At 37.6% G+C, this 20572-nt stretch overlaps 2 protein-coding genes across 2 annotated transcripts in view; both read right to left on the bottom strand.

The window, feature by feature from the left end:
* The window catches only part of TEX11 (testis expressed 11), a 404765-nt gene that overhangs the window by 289614 nt on the left and 94579 nt on the right, over nucleotides 1–20572 (bottom strand). Inside the window, exon 9 of the mRNA XM_003272686.3 lies at nucleotides 7924–8009. Within this exon, the coding sequence (XP_003272734.1) occupies nucleotides 7924–8009 (86 nt within the window). The remainder of the gene's footprint in view (nucleotides 1–7923; nucleotides 8010–20572) is intronic.
* Nucleotides 2429–6172, bottom strand: LOC115833348 (small integral membrane protein 30-like). Its single transcript, XM_030807493.1, has 2 exons — nucleotides 6107–6172; nucleotides 2429–2641 (listed from the first exon to the last, which is right to left on the bottom strand). Exons 1-2 carry the CDS (start codon nucleotides 6170–6172, stop codon nucleotides 2429–2431), a joined length of 279 nt encoding a protein of 92 aa, XP_030663353.1.

The raw sequence follows: 20572 nt of genomic DNA on the forward strand, positions 1-20572 counted from the left end.
CATACAATGGGGAAAAGAGAGTTTCTTCAATAAATGGTGTTGGAAAAACCTGGATGTCCACATACAGAAGAATAAAATTGGAACCTTATCTCCCACCGTATGCAAAAAATCAATTAAAAATGGATTACAGACTTAAACGTAAGACCAGAAACTGTAAAATTACTAGAAGAAAACAGGGGGAAAGCTTATTGATATTGTATGGGAAATTATTTTTTAGATACGACCCCCAAAGTACAGACAGCAAAAACAAAAATAGACAAATGGAATTACATCTAACTAAATACCATGTACAACTGCAAAGGAAACAACAGAGTGAAGAGACAGCCTGTGGAATTGCAGAATATTATGGGACCTCAAAAAACTTTTGGAAAAATGGAATTAAAAGATTAAAATATAAATTTTATTTATCAACATAAGCTCCACCAAGTTTAAGATACCTTTGTGATACTAGCCATTTAGTCCATCCATAAAGAACTGAGGAATTTAGCCATGTCAATGCAATCTTTTTCACATTTCACATTAACTGAGGAAAAATGGGTGCCTTTTACAGATTTTTTAAGATTAGGAAACAAAAAGAAGTCAGAAGGAGCCAAATCATGTCTGTAAGGTGGATGCCTAATGTTTTCCCATTGAGATTCACAAGATTACTTTTGTTTGATGAGAGGAATGAGCAGCAACATTGTTGTGGTGAAGGACACTGGTGAAGCCTTTCAGGCATTTTCTCCTGCTAAAATTTTGGCTTTCTGAAAACATTCTCATAATAAGCAGACATTATCATTCTTTGGCCCTCCAGAAAAATCACCAAGCAAAATGCCTTGAGCATCCCAAAAAAACTGTTGCTATGATCTTTACTCTTGACAGAGCTGCTTTTGCTTTGACTAGACCACTTCCACTTCTTGGTAGCCATTGCTTTTATTGTAATTTCTCTTTGGGATCATACTGGTAAAGCCATGTTCGTCTTCTGTTATAATTCTGTGAAGAAATGCTTCAGGATTTTGATCCCACTTGTTTAAAATTTCCAATGAAAGCTCTGCTCTTATCTGCCGCTGATCTGGGCACAGTGGTTTTGGCACCCATTGAGTTTGCTCCACTTCAATTTTTTCAGTCAGATTTGTATAAGCAGAACGAATTCAGATGTCTATGGTGTTGGCTATTATTTGTACTATTAATCATCACTCCTCTTCAATTAGGGCACAAACGATTAATTTTTTCCTCACAAATTGTTGTGTACAGCCTGCTGCTGCAGATTTCATCTTCAACATCATTTCGTCCCTTCTTTTTTTTTTAACAACATAAATGAGTTTATATTTAATATAGTACTTCTCACCATGGGGATGTTATTCAATTAATTAATATAAAGTTTTTTAACATTAAATATCTTCTCCATTTCAATGTAAATATAAAGTGTTTTTTTAAAGCAAACCAAGTACCACATGTTCTCCCTTTAAGTGGGAGCTAAATGATGTGAACTCATGAACACAAAGAAGAGAACAATAGATACCGAGGTCTACTTGAGGGTGGAGGGTGGGAGGAGGGAGAGGAGTAAAAAATATAACTATTGGGTACTGGACTTAATACCTGGGTGATGAAATAATCTGTACAACAAACTCCCATGACATGAGTTTACCTATGCAACAAACCTTCACATGTACACCAAACCTAAAATAAAAGTTTAAAACGATAAATAAAAATAAAGGATTTTTTTTTACATTAACTCTTTTCTCCACTTCAATGTTAGATACACTGAAAGCATTTTTCTAAATGTTTTTTCTCCAGAGATAAAAGCATCTATGTTTGGCTATTTGATATCTAAATACAACATTAACTTGGGCAATAACAAAAGTCTAATGAAAATATGGAGAAACGACTCCTCAATGATTCAGGAGGCAGTGATTATAACTGAACAGTGGTGATTTCTTAGAATTCTGGGCAAGAACTTCCTTCTTCCTATTTCATGTGCTTCTTTTTTTTTTTTTTTTTTTGAGACAGGATCTTACTCTGTCACCAAGGCTGTACTGCAGTGGTGTGATGATGACTCACTGCAGCCTCGACCTCCTGGGTTCAAGTGATCCTCCCACCTCAGCCTTTCAAGTAGCTGGGACTACAGGCGCATGCCACCATGCCCAGCTTAGATAATTAGAAAACTATGAAATATTACTTATGTAAATGTCAGCCATCTTACTTCTTGAAGCCCCTTTCTAAGCAGCAAATACAAATTATAGGTTTCATTTTTCAGTGCATTATTTATTGTAAGGAAAACATTTTTTCTTTTACATGGCAATTTGCTCTCATTTCACGGAAAACAACCAAGAACGTGGAACTCTCCTACTTACTGTTTCTTGGAAATTTTCAAACACCAAAGCTCAAGTTTAGCCTCACTAGTCCAAAGGTTTTCAGGGCCAAGTTTGATTTGGGATGCCCTTCAAAGTCATATCTGTCCATTTCTCTTTTGTGCACATACCCCCAAGCAAGCACAAATGCCTGTAATGCTGAGAACCACACCCAAAAAGACAGCAATTGCATCTCTGGCTTCTCCTGCTTCAACAACAGGCAGCAACAAAAGCAGTAAAATGAGGACTAAGAGCCATTGTGTTGAAACAGAAGTCTTGATGGTGGAATGTTGATGGCTGAATCTTGATAGCTGAAGTTTCCAAAGAAATAGTGTATATATAATTCTATCTGACTGGAAATGTTCCCTTCCTGGAGCTCTGGATGCTGAGGCTAAGGGGTTCCACATGACACTGCCTTCCAGGAAGCAGCCATTACAGGAATCTCATTCCTTCTTAAAAGGAGTTATCCATTTGAAAATTTCTGATTTCTTTGGGGCATTGTCTCCATGAATGCTCTCTTTTCTTTCTTTCCTTTCTTTTCTTTCTTTCTCTTTCTTTCTTTCTTCTCTCTCTCTTTCTTAAAAGGAGATCTAGTGTACAGCTTGGTAACTATAGTTCATAATACTGCATCGTACAGTTGAAATTTGCTGAGAGTAGATATTAAATATTCTCACCACACACACACAAAAAAGGCAACTCAGACAACTGGACCTCAGAGTAATCTAACAGTTGCTAAGGGAAGTTGTACTCTAGAGAAGTATTCCAGCTCATAAAGGAAAAGTAAAATGACACAATTAGAATACTATTATTTTACAAACACTGATGAAATAAAGAATCCAGGCAATGATCACTGATGGCTGCTAATATCGCAAAAAGCAAAACAACTAACATACAAGACCCCTGATGGACATACACCACACCACCTGTGAAACACTTCTGCCAAAAAATCTGGTAAGAGCCTTTAGAATCTTAATTACTAATTTGTAGGAAATACAGAGAACACAGAAAAAATAAACATGTTAAGGAACAGGGACGCAAACAGCAAAATTCAAAATGCAGGAAACTACCTGACTTCTTTAACAAATACACTGCAAGGAAAAAAAGGAAGAAACCTAGGATTAAAGTAGACATAAGAGGCACCTTAATCAATCACAGTATATAGGCCTTGACCAATCAATTGTATAAGATTTTATGAGACAATCAGTGAAATTTGAACAATGTGTGTTTGATGATTACTAATAAAATTCTGTTATAATGACATGTGAGAAAAAAATGGTAACTATGTGAGGTGACGGATATGATAATTAACTTGATCGTAGTAATCATTTCACAGTGTATATATATATATCAAAACATCACATTGTACACTATTAAATACATACAATTTTAATTTGTCAATTATACCTCAATGAAGCTTGAGGGGAAAAGAAAGTAGTAGGAGGTCTTCTTACAGCAAAAGTAAAACAGTGAACTTCTCAAGTGTTTATCAGCCACAGAGATGTCTGATACTGCTGTAGGTCAGCAGTGCTAAGGAATACAGTTAAATGACTTAGAAATAAAACTACTAGAGATAAATGAAAAATCACCCAGAATTAAGAATATGACTAAGGTTTGGAAAGCAGAGCATTTTTCTCCCAGGGAAAAAAAATCTGTGAAGTCTTTCTGGTTAATAAATGTAACCCTAAAGCCTTTTGAGTTGAACTTATTTGTATTACTATGCAATTCTTCTTTGTAGAATACTAATTTGTTACAATGAAATTTCTGTATACCTTTTCTGAAAAGCCAAATTCAGCATAATATATGTCCTAATCATTAGATAGGACTTTAAGAGCTAAACACAATTTAAATTCCACCAGAACAATGGAGGCCACTAACAAGTTGTCTAGATTGTGAGGGAAATTTCTGTATCAACAGTCTTTTCTCATCTACTTAGCCCTCCCTTCTGCCAGGAGCAGACATAGGAGCTCAATACCACAAGACTTACAAAAGAGGAGGAGAAGGAGGAAAAAATGGTATTTTATTAAACAAACAAAAAAACTCTTAAACATATTATTTCCAAACCTTGCATTCAGATTTCAAAAATCTGAAATTTTGTATTTTATAAGGGTCTAAGCGAATTTGTCATTTAATACATTGAGGCAAATATGTTGACAATCCACAGTAAAGCGAGCTGAAGGAATTTGAATTTCATTCATAATTACAGCAGCTTTCTCATAACCTGTGGTATCTCTAAGGGAACACGATCAAAAGAGTGTGGCAGAAAGCAAGGAGAGCAGCAGCTATTTACGAACTTTTCTTAGCAAAAGAAAAGGCAGGAGGGTGATAGAAACTCAGAAAGGTCCTGCACTGAGATGTTAACAAAAATCAAGGGAAATAAATGAGCTTTTTAAACAATACCCACTACCACTCTTTATGTTTAGTATTGTTCTAGGCTTCAATTTCAATGAAATTCGAATATACTACAGCATTTTTATATATTATCATTTGTGAAAAATGAGGTTTTTACTTTTAGACTGAATGGGTACTTCCAAATTATATATAAACTCTAGTCTAAGATATTCACTGTTCTCAAAAGAGTTAAGCCTGTAGAATGTGTACTCATTTTCCATGACCTCCTTCTGGTATAAAATTTACAGAAAACGGTGCTTAATTAGCAGCTATTCATCTCTGCTTGCATCACCAACTGCTGCCAACAGTTTTTTTAACACGTGGATATAAAGCATGAAGAAATTATTCCAAAGGGTCAGGCGCAGTGGCTCACACCTGTAATTCCAGCAGTTTGGGAAGCTGACGTGGGAGAATAACTTTAGGCCAGAGTTTGATACCACCATGGTTTATATAGCGAGGCCCCGCCTCTACAAAAAAAAAAATGTTTTTTTAATTGTTCTAAAGATTGAAAGATGTAGATGTTTGTTTTTATGACATTTTACTTGGGAACTTAGTAAGTAATCCATGCTTGATATGACTGTGACAAATTTTAGAATAAACTAGTGGAATGGCCACAAGAGAGTCCATCTCTAATAAATAGCAAACATCACGTAGAGATAGCAGCAGCAGTTTCCGTTTGTTAAGCAGTTTCTATTTTCCAGGCATGTTACTGAATACTCTATAATACATGCATTATCATATGTAAACCCCACAACAATTCTAAATAAAGTATCACAATATTTCACAATTTAACACTAATGTCTTAGATGACAACAAATTCTGACAGTCAGTCTACTACTAGAAAAACTATTCACTGTGGTACAATTCCTACAGTTAATAGTATTGATAATTATTTTTGCCTCTTTTTAAACATTAAAAGATGATAATTCCTTTTAAAACATTTGTGAATATTTCACCAGGTTATTTTTATATTCCCAAAAGATGTGGAAGAAAAAATTAAGCAGAAAGATTAAAATCATATGTAATTACTAGGGCTAAAATTAAAGTTTTCTTCTTTTCTTCAATATTATTCTAGTGATGTGAACACAAAAGACTCATAATACACTGGTGCTATATAAATTTGTTATTTATTTAGATTTTTATGAAAATATCATTGTGGGTCCGATTATATTCCTACAAATATAGCCATTAAGATATTCTAGCTTATAATATGGATGTCTCATCACCATATTTTCTTTCCATGAGATTCTTTAGAAAATGATAACAGATAAGAAGTCAAAAACCAATGGCATATATGCAAATAACCTACAAGTCATGCCATGTCAGGCCTCAGCCTGCTGTTATGACCAGTTCCTGGAGAACATTTATTTTTATGACTCCTATCTCACCCTCATTCTTGGCATAAACTCCAAGCTCACCTCTCCTCTAGTCTTAAGCTTCCAGAAGCCATCCATGGCACCAGCATTCTTTTTTTTTTCTTTTTTTTTTTTTTTGGACCTCGCTATTCCTGCCTTCTTGGCATACTGGTCTTTTGATACATTGATGCCATAAACTTTGTGAGTGTTCTACTCCCAAATACTGTCAAATACTGGAATAGAACTCCAGCCTGCTTTATTAGGAATAGTTCTTTATATAGGGTTTGATCAATCTTTGGGCTCTAAAAAGTCTCTTATATAAGTTATTTGCATCAACATTTTGCTAGTGATAGATATGCCTGTCAGTATTATAATCTCAGTGCCCAGATTTGTATTTATTTTGTTAAATGACAAACATCATATTCACAAAAGTTAGACTATAGTTAAAATAATCATAGGAGTATCCCCAAATAACTAGAACTAATCCTGCACTCAGAAAGGGTAAACATTTAGTGAATTGATTTTATATATTTTACGCCATGATCCTTTTTTTTTTTTTTTTTTTTGAGACGGAGTCTCTCTGTCGCTCAGGCTGGAGTGCAGCGATGTGATCTCGGCTCACTGCAACCTGCGTCTCCCAGGTTCAAGCGATTCTCCTGCCTCAGCCTCCTGAGTAGCTGGGATTACAGGCCTGTGCCACCACACCTGCCTAATTTTTGTACTTTTAGTAGAGATGGGGTTTTGCCATGTTGGCCAGGCTGACCTTGAACTCCTGACCTCAGGTGATCTGCCCACCTCGGCCTCCCAAAGTGCTGGGATTACAGGCGTGAGCCACCATGCCCAGCCTATTCCATAATCTCCTGATATTCAAAGCACTGCACCTTATGTGACATCGCCACAAAAATACATTTTTCACATATATTCATTTAACTAACAATTATTGAGTATCTACTGTGTGTCAGAATCTGTGCTGGGCCTAGGTTTTCAGTGAAAGACAGGGTTCTTACACATTTCCTATATTTTTGTATAATTTTCCTGATATTTCCAGATAAAGCACAACACTCCAAATCTTAGTATAGTACTCAGCATACAGTGTTAAATATATACTTACTTGACTGATATTAAAATGCCAAAATTCATCTAAGACTAATAATTTTAGCCAATACTACTCCCAATCACACCTCCACCTTATACTCTGGTGTTGCCAGACAACAATAAGTATCAAAGCAACAACAACAAAATTTTCTATACTCTTGATAGAGATATAAAGGAGGAATGGGGAGGAGTAAGTTCTCATATTAAGAAGAGAACACTGGTCAGGCGTGGTGGCTCATGCCTGTAATCCCAGCACGTTGAGAGACTGAGGCAGGTGGATTGCCTGAGCTCAGGAGTTTGAGAACAGCCTGGGCAACATGGCGAAACCCCTTCTCTACCAAAGATACAAAAAATTAGCCAGGCATGCTGGCACATGCCTGTGGTCCCAGCTACTTGAAAGGCTGAGGTCAGAGGATCGCTTGAGCCCAGAAGGCAGAGGTTGCAGTGAGCAGAGATCATGCCACTGCACTCCAGCCTAGGTGACAGAGAGAGACCTGAAAAAAAAAAGAAGAAAAAAAGAAAGAAAGGAAAAAAGAAAGAAAGAAAGAAGGAAGGAAGGAAGGAAGAACACATTTTTCTATGAACTGACAATGTGTAAGAATAATAAACAATACATGTTAAAAGAGTAAATAAATATAGCATGTTGGCTTCTGAAGTCAGAGAAGGTTTAAACTGCCAAAGTACTCTACAGTAAATATTAACTGACATCTGTGATAATATTCCTGAATTTACATTCAGTTTTTTGTTTATGTTACCTAAGCCAGAAAGAACTTTCTTCATATTTATTATTCTTCTGGGTTCCTATTCCAAAGTTGTAACAGAGATGATGAAGACTTGAAGTCTGCAATATAAAAAAAAAAATGCATTAGATTCATGATTTCCTTAAACCCCAACACACTTTGGGAGGCCGAGGTGGCAGTGAGCCATGACGGTGCCACTGCATTCCAACCTAGGAGACAAAGCGAAACTCTGTCTCAAAAAACAAACAAACAAAAACATACTTAATGTGTCCTATACATCAAAATAAGCTTCCTTATCAAAACTTCTCAATTTGTATAAAGAAGAACTGCAAAACATTCAGGTTGGAGAATTAATTATGTATGAAAAAGTATTACAATAAATTACTAATAGAAGTTAAAAGATGCTTTGTAACAGGAAACGAGAAACCCAATCATTGCCCAGCCAAAGGGCAGGCTAAAACCCTGCTTTTGGTTGCCAGATCCAGTTAAAGGCACTAGAGCAGGGAGTATATTCAAAGACAAAAATTCACTATTGACGAGGAATGAGGTTGGGAAATGAATGATTTTTTTTTCAAAATTGAGACAACTTTAAAAATTCTGAAGTTCTAAAATGTGTCCAAAGCACTATCTAGTCAAAAGACTTATTTAGAAATAGTTTCATGGACACTCTTTAGCAACAACAATCATTTTCTTTACATAAATTAGCATTGAGATGAAAGTAGGAACAAGCATATGAATGTTGCCTTAGGAATCAGTATCTCAGTCCCTGCATTAATGCCATGTTTTACATAATTTTCATCTCTCAAAATACTGGGAAATGGCATAGGAGAAATTTTGGTGCTAATAATTTATCCAAATATCCCCTCAGTATTTATAGAAACCACCTATCTAGAGAATTTGATTATACCCATATAAAAAGTCCCTTATAAGTTTTACCCGAGTAAGACTACAGAAGCAGATCCTCAACTAAGAATCCAAGATCTGAAGCAAGTTATTCATAAGTAATGTGTAAAGACCTGTCTTGCTTCAAAAAGTTTCCCTTTGAATTACAGTACATTCAGATAACAGAAGTTCAATATGCATGTCTGAGCACATCAGACCTACTATATATTTGAATCTAAAATAAAGAATAGGCCAGGCACAGTGGCTCACACTTGTAATCCGAGCGCTTTGAGAGACCAAGACAGGTGGATCACTTGAGGCCAGGAGTTCAAGATCAGCCTGGCCAACATGGCGAAACCCCATCTCTACTAAAAATACAAAAATTAGCCAGGCGTGGTAACAGGTGCCTATAATCCGGGCTGCTCAGGAGGCTGAGGCAGGAGAATCTCTTGAACCCAGGAGATGGAGGTTGCAGTAAGCCGAGATCGTGCCACTGCACTCCAGCCTGGATGACAGAGTGCGACTCTGTCTCAAAAAAAAAAAAAAAAGAAAGAAAGAAAGAAAGAATGAGTGAGACCAAGTATTTGATAGCACTACAAAGTGACTATGGTCAATAATAATTTAATCATAAATTTTAAGCTGGGCACCGTGGCTCAAGCCTGAAATCCCAGCACTTTGGGAGGCCAAGGTGGATGGATCACTTGAGGTCAGGAGTTTGAGACCAGCCTGGCCAACATGGTGAAACTCTGTCTCTATTAAAAATAGAAAAATTAGTTGGGCGTGGTGGCGGGCACCTGTAATCCCAGCTACTTGGGTGGCTAAGGCAGAAGAATCGCTTGAACCCGGGAGGCGGAGGTTACAGTGAGTTGAGATCATGCCACCGCACTCCGGCCTGGGCAACGGAGAGAGATTCCATCTCAAAATAATAATAATTATTATTATATAAATAATATACATTTAAAAATAACTAACATAGTTCAGTTGGATTGTTTGTAGCACAAAGGATAAATGCCTGAAGAGATGGATAGTCCATTTTCCATGACGTGATTATTATCAATTGCATGCTTATATCAAAACCTTAATGTACCACGTAAATATATACATCTATCATATACCCACAAAGGTAAAAATTTTATATTTAAAGCAGTAAAAGAAAATAAAATTGCAACACATTTCTCAATAGTCACATCAGAAGCTAGATGAGAATCTAACTGATGTTTTCAAAATACTCAGCAAAAATTATTTCCAAGTCCAAATTTTATATCCAGTGAAAGCATAAATTATGATGGTACAATAAAAATATGTTTAGACATGCAAACTCTTCAAACGATTTTCATCTCATGCAACCTTTCCCAAGAAGCTACTGGAGGATATGCCCCACAAAATTTAGGGAGTAAAATCAGAAAAAGAAAGACATAGGATTCAAGAAACAGGGTTACAATCTACGAGGGAGTTGAAAGGAATTCCCAAGTAATGAAGGAAGAAAATCTCAAAACGATAACTGAACGGGATGCTTACACAACAATCTGTACAGATAAGAGATCAGAAACTATGACAGTTATTCTTTAAGCAAGTGAAAGTGATAAAATAACTAATACATTCTAACATACTAAAAAGAAGTTTACATAATTAGGGAAGAAATAATACCAAGTACATGAAATACTAAGTAACCAGGAAAATCAATATAATTAACTCCAGGGAAAAACAAACTTTTGTGCAAGAAAAGAAAAGAAAAGAAATCATGGTACTTTATATGATTCAACTATGATAGTATTCATATAAACACTGGAGTGTAAACACTAAATATTAATCTAACCAAAGTTATGGTAAACTATATAGAGATGATGGAGTGCCAGGAAGTGAGCATATGTGTTGGGGGTAGAGGGAAAAAGAAAAGAAACTAAATTCACCTTCTAAAGTGGGAAGTCAATATATAATATCTAAAAGTAAAAAAATCAAGCAGCACAGCAGTATAAGAACACTATGTAGATACATGGAGGTAAACACAAAAAGAGCCAACTAAAATAACTGAAAGTAGCTGTTATGTGAGATAAAAATAAGTCCAAAAGTCAGGATGGGTACTGGTGATCTTGGTTTTCCAGAGTTAGTTTTGTTTTGTTTTTTGAGATAGAGTCTCGCTCTGTCACCCAGGCTGGAGTGCAGTGGTGCGTTCTAGGCTCACTGCAACCTCTGCCTCCCAGGTTCAACCCATTCTCGTGCCTCAGCCACCCGAATAGCCAAAATTATAGGCACCCGCCACCAAGCCTGGCTAATTTTTCATAAGTACTGGTGATTTTGTAAAAAGACCTGTAAACTTATTTTACTCTTTAAACTATGTATAGATACACACTGATAAAAAAGAATTACATGCAACAAGTAGGCATTAAAAAGTAATATGAACAGACACTTCTCAAAAGAAGACATTTATGTGACCAACAAACATATGAAAAAAAACCCATCATCACTGGTCATTAGAGAAATGCAAATCAAAACCACAACGAGATACCATCTCACGCCAGTTAAAATGGCGATCATTAAAAAGTCAGGAAACAACAGATGCTGGAGAGGATGTGGAGAAATAGGAACGCTTTTACACTGTTGGTGGGGGTGTAAATTAGTTCAACCATTGTGGAAGACAGTGTGGCGATTCCTCAAAGATCTAGAACCAGAAATACCATTTGACCCAGCAATCCCATTACTGGGTATATAGCCAAAAGATCATAAATCATTCTACCATAAAGACACATACACACATATGTTTATTTCAACACTGTTCACAATAGCAAAGACTTGGAACCAACCCAAATGCCCATCAATGATAGACTGGATAAAGAAAATGTGGCACATATACAGCATGGAATACTATGCAGCCATAAAAAAGAATGAGTTCATGTCCTTTGCAGGGACATGGATGAAGCTGGAAACCATCATTCTCAGCAACCTGACACAGGAACAGAAAACCAAACACTGCATGTTCTCACTCATAAGTGGGAGTTGAACAATGAGAACGCACGGGCACAGGGAGGGGAACATCACACAGGGGGCCTGTCAGGGGGTGAGGAGCTAGGGGAGGGAGAGCATTAGGAGAAATACCTAATGTAGATGATGGGTTGATGGGTGCAGCAAAGCACCATGGCACGTGTATACCTATGTAACAAACCTGCACATTCTGCACATGTATCCCAGAACTTAAAGTATAAAAAAAAAGAAAACCCCATACTTTAAAAAATAACAGTGACAACCTGAGCTAAAAATCAACATTGGTATTTGTTAGAATGAATAATAAATGTTCTAATGGCTAAAGAGCCTCAAAACATGGACAAATCTAACCAAGCTTTCCATATACCGTAGATATTTAGTTTAAAAGTATATGACTCACTTAAAATTTATGGAACATGTCATTACAAATATTCCAATGAGTCATTTTTTTAAATTTTTTATTATACTTTAAGTTCTAGAGTACATGTACACAATGTGCAGGTTTGTTACATATGTATACATGTGCCATGTTGTTGTGCTGCACCCATTAACTCGTCATTTACATTAGGTATATCTCCTAATGCTGTCCCTCCCCCCTCCACCCACCCCACAACAGGCCCCAGTGTGTGATGTTCCCCTTCCTGTGTCCATGAGTTCTCATCGTTCAATTCTCACCTATGAGTGAGAACATGTGGTGTTTGCTTTTTTGTCTTTGCGATAGTTTGCTGAGAATGATGGTTTCCAGCTTCATCCATGTCCCTACAAAGGACATGAACTCATCCTTTTTTATGGCTGCATAGTATTCCATGGTGTATATGTGCCACATTTTCTTAATCCAGTCTATCATTTTTGGACATTTGGGTTGGTTCCAAGTCTTTGCTATTGTGAATAGTGCCACAATAAACATACCTGTGCATGTGTCTTTATAGCAGCATGATTTATAATCCTTTGGGTATATACCCAGTAGTGGGATGGCTGGGTCAAATGGTATTTCTAGTTCTAGATCCCTGAGGAATCGCCACCCTGTCTTCCACAATGGTTGAACTAGTTTACAGTCCCACCAACAGTGTAAAAGTGTTCCTATTTCTCCACATCCTCTCCAGCACCTGTTGTTTCCTGACTTTTTAATGATTGCCATTCTAACTGGTGTGAGATGGTATCTCATTGTGGTTTTGATTTGCTTTTCTCTGATGGCCAGTGATGATGAGCAATTTTTCATGTGTTTTTTGACTGCATAAATGTCTTGTTTTGAGAAGTGTCTGTTCATGTCCTTCGCCCACTTGTTGATGGGGTTGTTTTTTTCTTGTAAATTTGTTTGAGTTCATTGTAGATTCTGGATATTAGCCCTTTGTCAGATGAGTAGGTTGCAAAAATTTTCTCCCATTTTGTAGGTTGTCTGTTCACTCTGATGGTAGTTTCTTTTGCCGTGCAGAAGCTCTTTAGTTTAATTAGATCCCATTTGTCAGTTTTGGCTTTTGTTGCCATTGTTTTTGGTGTTTTAGACATGAAGTCCTTGCCTATGCCTATGTCCTGAATGGTACTGCCTAGGTTTTCTTAGGTTTTCTGTGGTTTTAGATCTAATATTTAAGTCTTTAATCCATCTTGAATTTTTTTTTTTTTTTGAGACAGAGTCTCGCTCTGTCACCCAGGCTGGAGTACAGTGGCACACGATCTCCGCTCACTGCAAGCTCCGCCTCTTGGGTTCACGCCATTCTCCTGCCTCAGCCTTCCGAGTAGCTGGGACTACAGGCGCACCCGCCACCAGGCCGGCTAATTTTTTGTATTTTTAGTAAAGATGGGGTTTCACCGTGTTAGCCAGGATGGTCTTGATCTCCAGACCTCATGATCTGCCCGTCTTGGTCTCCCAAAGTGCTGGGATTACAGGCATGAGCCACCGCACCCAGCCCTTGAATTAATTTTTGTATAAGGTGTAAGGAAGGGATCCAGTTTCAGCTTTCTACATATGGCTGGCCAGTTTTCCCAGCACCATTTATTAAATAGGGAACCAAAGGAGATAGAGACACAGAAAACCCTTCAAAAAATCAATGAATCCAGGAGCTGGTTTTTTGAAAAGATCAACAAAATTGATAGACCGCTAGCAAGAGTAATAAAGAAGAAAAGAAAGAAGAATCAAATAGATGCAATAAAAAATGATAAAGGGGATATCACCACCGATCCCACAGAAATACAAACTACCATCAGAGAATACTATAAACACCTCTACAAAAGTAAACTACAAAATCTAGAAGAAATGGATAAATTCCTCGACATATACACCTTCCCAAGACTAAACCAGGAAGAAGTTGAATCCCTGAATAGACCAATAACAGGCTCTGAAATTGAGGCAATAATTAATAGCCTACCAACCAAAAAAAGTCCAGGACCAGACAGATTCACAGCTGAATTCTACCAGAGGTACAAGGAGGAGCTGGTATCATTCCTTCTGAAACTATTCCAATCAATAGAAAAAGAGGGAATCCTCCCTAACTCATTTTATGAGGCCAGCATCATCCTGATACCAAAGCCTGGCAGAGACACAACAAAAAAAGAGAATTTTAGACCAATATCCCTGATGAACATCGATGCAAAAATCTTAAATAAAATACTGGCAAACCAAATCCAGCAGCACATCAAAAAGCTTATCTACCATGATCAAGTGGGCTTCATCCCTGGGATGCAAGGCTGGTTCGACATATGAAAATCAATAAATGTAATCCAGCATATAAACAGAACCAAAGACAAAAACCACATGATTATCTCAATAGATGCAGAAAAGGCCTTTGACAAAATTCAACAGCCCTTCACGCTAAAAACTCTCAATAAATTAGGTATTGATGGGATGTATCTCGAAATAATAAGAGTTGTTTATGACAAACCCACAGCCAGTATCATATTGAATGGGCAAACACTGGAAGCATTCCTTTTGAAAACTGGCACAAGACAGGTATGCCCTCTCTCACCACTCCTATTCAACATAGTGTTGGAAGTTCTGGCCAGGGCAATCAGGCAGGAGAAAGAAATAAAGGGTATTCAATTAGGAAAAGGGGAAGTCAAATTGTCCCTGTTTGCAGATGACATGATTGTATATCTAGAGAACCCCATCATCTCAGCCCAAAATCTCCTTAAGCTGATAAGCAACTTCAGCAAAGTCTCAGGATACAAAATCAACGTGAAAAAATCACAAGCATTCTTATACACCAATAACAGACAAACAGCCAAATCATGAGTGAACTCCCATTCACAATTGCTTCAAAGAGAATAAAATACCTAAGAATCCAACTTACAAGGGATGTGAAGGACCTCTTCAAGGAGAACTACAAACCACTGCTCAATGAAATAAAAGAGGACACAAACAAATGGAAGAACATTCCATGCTCATGGATAGGAAGAATCAATATCGTGAAAATGATCATACTGCCCAAAGTAATGTATAGATTCAGTGCCATCCCCATCAAGCTACCAATGACTTTCTTCACAGAATTGGAAAAAACTACTTTAAAGTTCATATGGAACCAAAAAAGAGCCCGCATTGCCAAGTCAATCCTCAGCCAAAAGAACAAAGTTGAAGGCATCATGCTACCTGACTTCAAACTATACTACAAGGCTACAGTAACCAAAACAGCATGGTACTGGTACCAAAACAGAGATATAGACCAATGGAACAGAACAGAGCCCTCAGAAATACTACCACACATCTACAACCATCTGATCTTTGACAAACCTGACAAAAACCAATGAGTCATTTTTAAGGCTCAAATGATTTTGGGTTTGGAATGAAACTAGATAACATTAAGTGATTAGGCTCTCCCAGATACGTAAAGCAGTGGGCAGAAAGGTCTACAGAAAGCAATTATATGCCTACTAGCCCATAACAGGCAGAAAACTGAGTTTTACATCAAGAGGAGTAATTCATTTATGTGCCAAGAGATTCAATGTTACTACAGAGAGAAATGTACAGAATATTTACACATTATCTTTCAAATATTTGGCTACAAAATGGTAAATTTAAATAGGCAAAAGAGAATAAAAGAATTGTAATAAAGAGTAAGCAACCTAGACCTCATTTAGAAGTTTTGTGTCCCACAGAGCAGCAATGAAATCTAGTTGAATCTTGAATGAATTACTTCAAAGAGTTTCAGACATCAATTGGCCATTTACTTTGCATAAACAAAAGCTTCATAATGAAGTAAAACTCTATACAGAAGATAAATTCTAGAAGAAACTGAAGATAGAAATAAAAGATAAAAAAGCAAGCCAAAGCATAAAAACTGCTAACTGCTCAAAATAAAATTCTGATTAACAGGAGAAAGAGGTAAAGAATTAAGTAAACAAGCTGCTCCCAGAGACTTTTATTATAAAAAATACATACATAGGAACACATACCCTCTGCACTATGGCTCAGGGCTTCCCTAAATTGAGGACTAGGAATTTTTATACTGAAGTGATCTTTGAGACCATGTTGTCATACACTCTCACTTTACAGATAAGAATACTGATTTTCAAAGCAGTGAAATGTCTCACAACTAGCCATACTAATGAGTAGCTCCTCCTACAAGGCTGTACACAGATCATGAGCATTGTCTTGAGTAATTAATTACAAGATTCTCAAATATCAAAGAAAGAATCCCTATGTTCCACTTATAAAAGTAAGTATATGCAAACATTTTTTAAAATAAATGTTTGAAATATAAGAATTTTCTAACTCTCACTAAATCAGGAAGTTCCATTAAATAAAACATTACTGTGTCCCAGTTATTCTAGTTAATAAATTTATTACTATAAACTTATAGAAGCTGGACACTAAACCATTACAGTAGTTCCCTCCATCCATGGTTTTCCCTCCTGCCATGGCTTCAGTTACCCAAGGAAAGAAGGGTGAGTATAATAAAAAAAGGTATTTTAAAAGAGAGAGAGATCACATTCACATAACTTTTATTATAGGATATTGTTATAATTATTCTACTTTATTAGTTGCAGTATTCATTTCTTACAGTGTCTAATTTATAAATTAAAATATATCAGAGGTATGTATATATATGAAAAACCATAGTATATATAGGATTTGGTACTACCCGCAGTTTCAGGTATCCACTGGACATCTTGGAACATGTTCCCCACAGATAAAGGGGGACTACTGCATTGCTATCCATTTCATTGCTTGATTTCACACCTCTGTCAAACTTCTACAAGTGCTGTGTGGCATATATTTACTTTAAAATAGAAGTTAATTAGGTTTGACTTGCTTAAGAGTATGTTTTTTGGTTTTGATTTTTTAGGACTTCACAAAATCATCTTAAAAGTATTAAAGACATCTTTTTAAAACTTTATTTAATTTTTTTAACTTTTTATTTCCATAGGTTATTGGAGAACAGGTGGTGTTTGGTTACATGAGTGAGTTCTTTGGTGGTGATTTGTGAGATTTTGGTGTACCCATCAACCAAGCAGTATAAACTGCACCCAGTTTGTAGTCTTTTATCCCTCATCCCCTTCCCACCCTTTCCCCCTGAGTCCCCCAAGTCCACTGTGTCATTCTATGCCTTTGCATCCTCACATCTTAGCTCCCACTTATGAGTGAGAACATACGATGTTTGGTTTTCCATTCCTGAGTTACTTCGCTTAGAATAATAGTCTCCAATAGGATTAGAGGCATAATGATGTCATCACCCATTACTCCATGACTGGTATCCATTCTTTATGTACTTTCTCTTCCTATAGCAGTGGCCACTTGAATAACAGGTATTTAAAAAAATTGTTCTTATAGTTCTATAATTTTCCAGGGAGACAGAGATTCTGAGGACTGAGTGGTCTCCCCGATAAGATTCTATGCAATCAGTCTAGTATAAGAAAGTATTATCATGCCTGTAATCCCAGCATTTTGGGAGGCTGAGGCGGGCAGATCACTTGAGGTCAGGAGTTTGAGACCAGCCTGGCCAACATGGTAAAACCCCCAGCCCTACTAAAAATACAAAACTTAGCCAGGCACAGTGGGGCATGTCTGTAATCTCAGCTACTCGGGAGGCTGAGGCAGGAGAATCGCTTGAACCTGGGAGGCGGTAGTTGCAGTGAGCCAAGATCGTGCCACTGCACTCCAGCCTGGGTGACAGAGTGAGTGAGACTCTGTCTCAAAAGAAGAAAAAAAGTATTATTCTTCCACCCAGGAGATGAGCATGTAGATTCAGAGCCCAAATAGGGTGAGAGAACATAGACATGAAATAATGGTAAGGTAAAGGGAGTCAGAGTAAAAGGAAGAGGGTAAACACCCAGGGAGAGAAACCCAAAATGAAGAATCAGAGAATGAGCATGGAGAAGAGGGCATCCTCACAGTGAATAGAGTGGCAGAGAATATGGAAGATTGGTAACATACAGGGGTACTGATTAAATACATAAATATATTAAGGATAATTGAAGCCAAGTTTTTTGTTGTTAGAGAAGAGAATTAGAAATATGAAAAGGGAGAAAATCAGGATGAATATTTTGTTGTTGGATTGAAACAGACAATGTCATGGTTTTCAGTATATTAGAGATGATAGAAGATAGATAGATAATAAATAATATAGATAAATTTAATGGAAATGTATGAGTGTATATAATATAGATATATATATACATACACACACACATATATATATATACACATACACACACACACATATATATACACACATGCACACATATACTCTTTCCACTGTGAGGGTCTGAGAGAGCAGTGACATCCCAAAAGCAATAAGGATGCGTAATGCCCAGATCCTGGCTTCTAAATAAGATTTTCTACTAAAATAAATAAGGACTCCTGAGATACATAGTTAATTTCATGGCTGGATCAAGAAAGCACACACATGCCTGTAGTCCCAGAAGGCTGAGGTGGGAAGATTGCTTGAGCCCGGGAAATCGAGGCTGCAGTGAGCTAAAAATACAAAAATTAGCCGGGCGTGGTGGGACATGCCTGTAATGCCAGCTACTCAGGAGGCTGAGGCAGGAGAACCGCTTGAACCCGGGTGGTGGTAGTTGCAGTGAGCCAAGATCATGCCACTGCACTCCAGCCTGGGTGACTCAGCCTAGGTGACAGAGTGAGTGAGATCACATCACTGCACTCCAGCCTGGGTGACAGAGTGAGACCCTGTCTCAAAAAAAGGAAGGGGAAAAAGGAAATGAAAGGAAAAGAAAGGAGAGGAAAAGGAAAAGGAAGGGAAGGGAAGAAAAAGAAAGGAAAAAAAAGGAACGGAAAGGAATACAAAATAAGCCTTGAATATTTTATTGTGCCCGAAAGGAATGAAGTGCTCAAAAGTGATGGCAACATGTAAAAAACACATAGAAGTCAAGTAACACCAGCAAGATGGCAGACTAAGAGATCCCAGCCCTAGTGTCTCCACAAAAGCAATGATTTAACAACTATATACAGGCAAAAACAGCTCTCAGAGAGCTCCAGAGCCTGTAATCCCAGCACTTTGGAAGGCCGAGGTGGGCGGATCACTTAAACCCAGGAGATCAAGTCCAGCCTGGGCAACATGGTGAAACCCCATCTCTATAAAAAATACAAAAATTATCCAGGCGTGGTGACGCACGCCTGGAATCCCAGCTACACAGGAGGGAGGTGGGGCTGGCTGAGATGGGAGGATCACTTGAGCCCAGGGGGTCCAGGCTGCAATGAGCCACTTTTGCACCACTGCACTCCAGTCTGGGTGACAAGGTGAGACCCTGTCTTGAAAAAAAGAAAAAGAAGAAGAAGAAGAGGAAGAAGCTGAAGCAACCCACTGGAGCACAAAATCTGAGGATAACCACATAGAAAACAGTAGGAAGAACAGAACAGTTTTATTTTGCCTGCATCACCCCATCCCCTAGGCCAGGGTAGCTCAATACTTAGAGGTATTCCTTCAGCTATGAGTTCCAAAGTGAAGGAAAAGGAGAACAGGAAAATTCCAGAAGTCTTCCACTGAGGACTATTTTAGCCTTCAGAGTGGAGGACCCCCACAGTCTTTGCCAAAGTGGACCTCAGCTGCTGGAGCCACCCAAAGCCCACAACCAATGCACCTGGAGCCTGTGATACTATTCCCCCAAGGTGATCTCAAGCATCCCCCTTTGAGCTGGTGGCACCACGCACTCCCTAGCCCCAGAACCACCACATATCCCTGGGATTAGCATTCTTGCATGCATTCAGAACCAGCACCACTACACACCTCACCAATCTAGCACACTTGCACACACCCACAGGTGAAGGTTTTACCCTACCAAAACCAGTCCACAATGTCTGCAAGAGGTGATTACTTCTAAATTCTTAGAAACATACAGCCTAACAACACTGAACCAAGAAGAAATAGAAACAATAGACCAATAACAAATAAAGAGATTGAATCAATAAAAACGCCCCAGAAAAAAAAAATTCCAGTACTAAATGGCTTCACTGGTGTATTCTACCAAACATTCAAAGAAGAATTAATATCAATCCTTCTCAAACTCTTCCAAAAAATAAAAGAAGAGGGAATATTTCCAAATTCATTGTATGAAATCAGCATTACTTTGATACCAAAGCAAGACAAGGACACCAGAAGAAAAGAAAACTGCAGGCCAATTTCCCTGATGAACACAGAAGCAAAAATCCTCAATAAAATACTAAAAAACTGAATCCAACAAGGACATTAAAAGGATCTTACACCACAACCCAGTGAGATTTATCCCTGGAATGCAAGCGTGGTTCAACACATGAAAATCAATGTGATATATACTATATTAACAAAATGAAAGATTAAAACCCCATGATTATCTCAATAGATGCAGAAAAAGCATTTGACAAAATTCAACATACATT

This window comes from Nomascus leucogenys, chromosome X (genome assembly GCF_006542625.1).
Source record: "Nomascus leucogenys isolate Asia chromosome X, Asia_NLE_v1, whole genome shotgun sequence".
Lineage (NCBI taxonomy): Eukaryota > Metazoa > Chordata > Mammalia > Primates > Hylobatidae > Nomascus > Nomascus leucogenys.

Coding starts and splice junctions, on each gene's coding strand:
- LOC115833348 (XM_030807493.1), bottom strand. CDS start 6,172: ATGGATGGCTTCTGGAAGCTTAAGACTAGAGGAGAGGTGAGCTTGGAG. Junction 2,642..6,106: donor AGTTTATGCCAAGAATGAGG/GTGAGATAGGAG, acceptor TGGAAACTTCAG/CTATCAAGATTCAGCCATCA.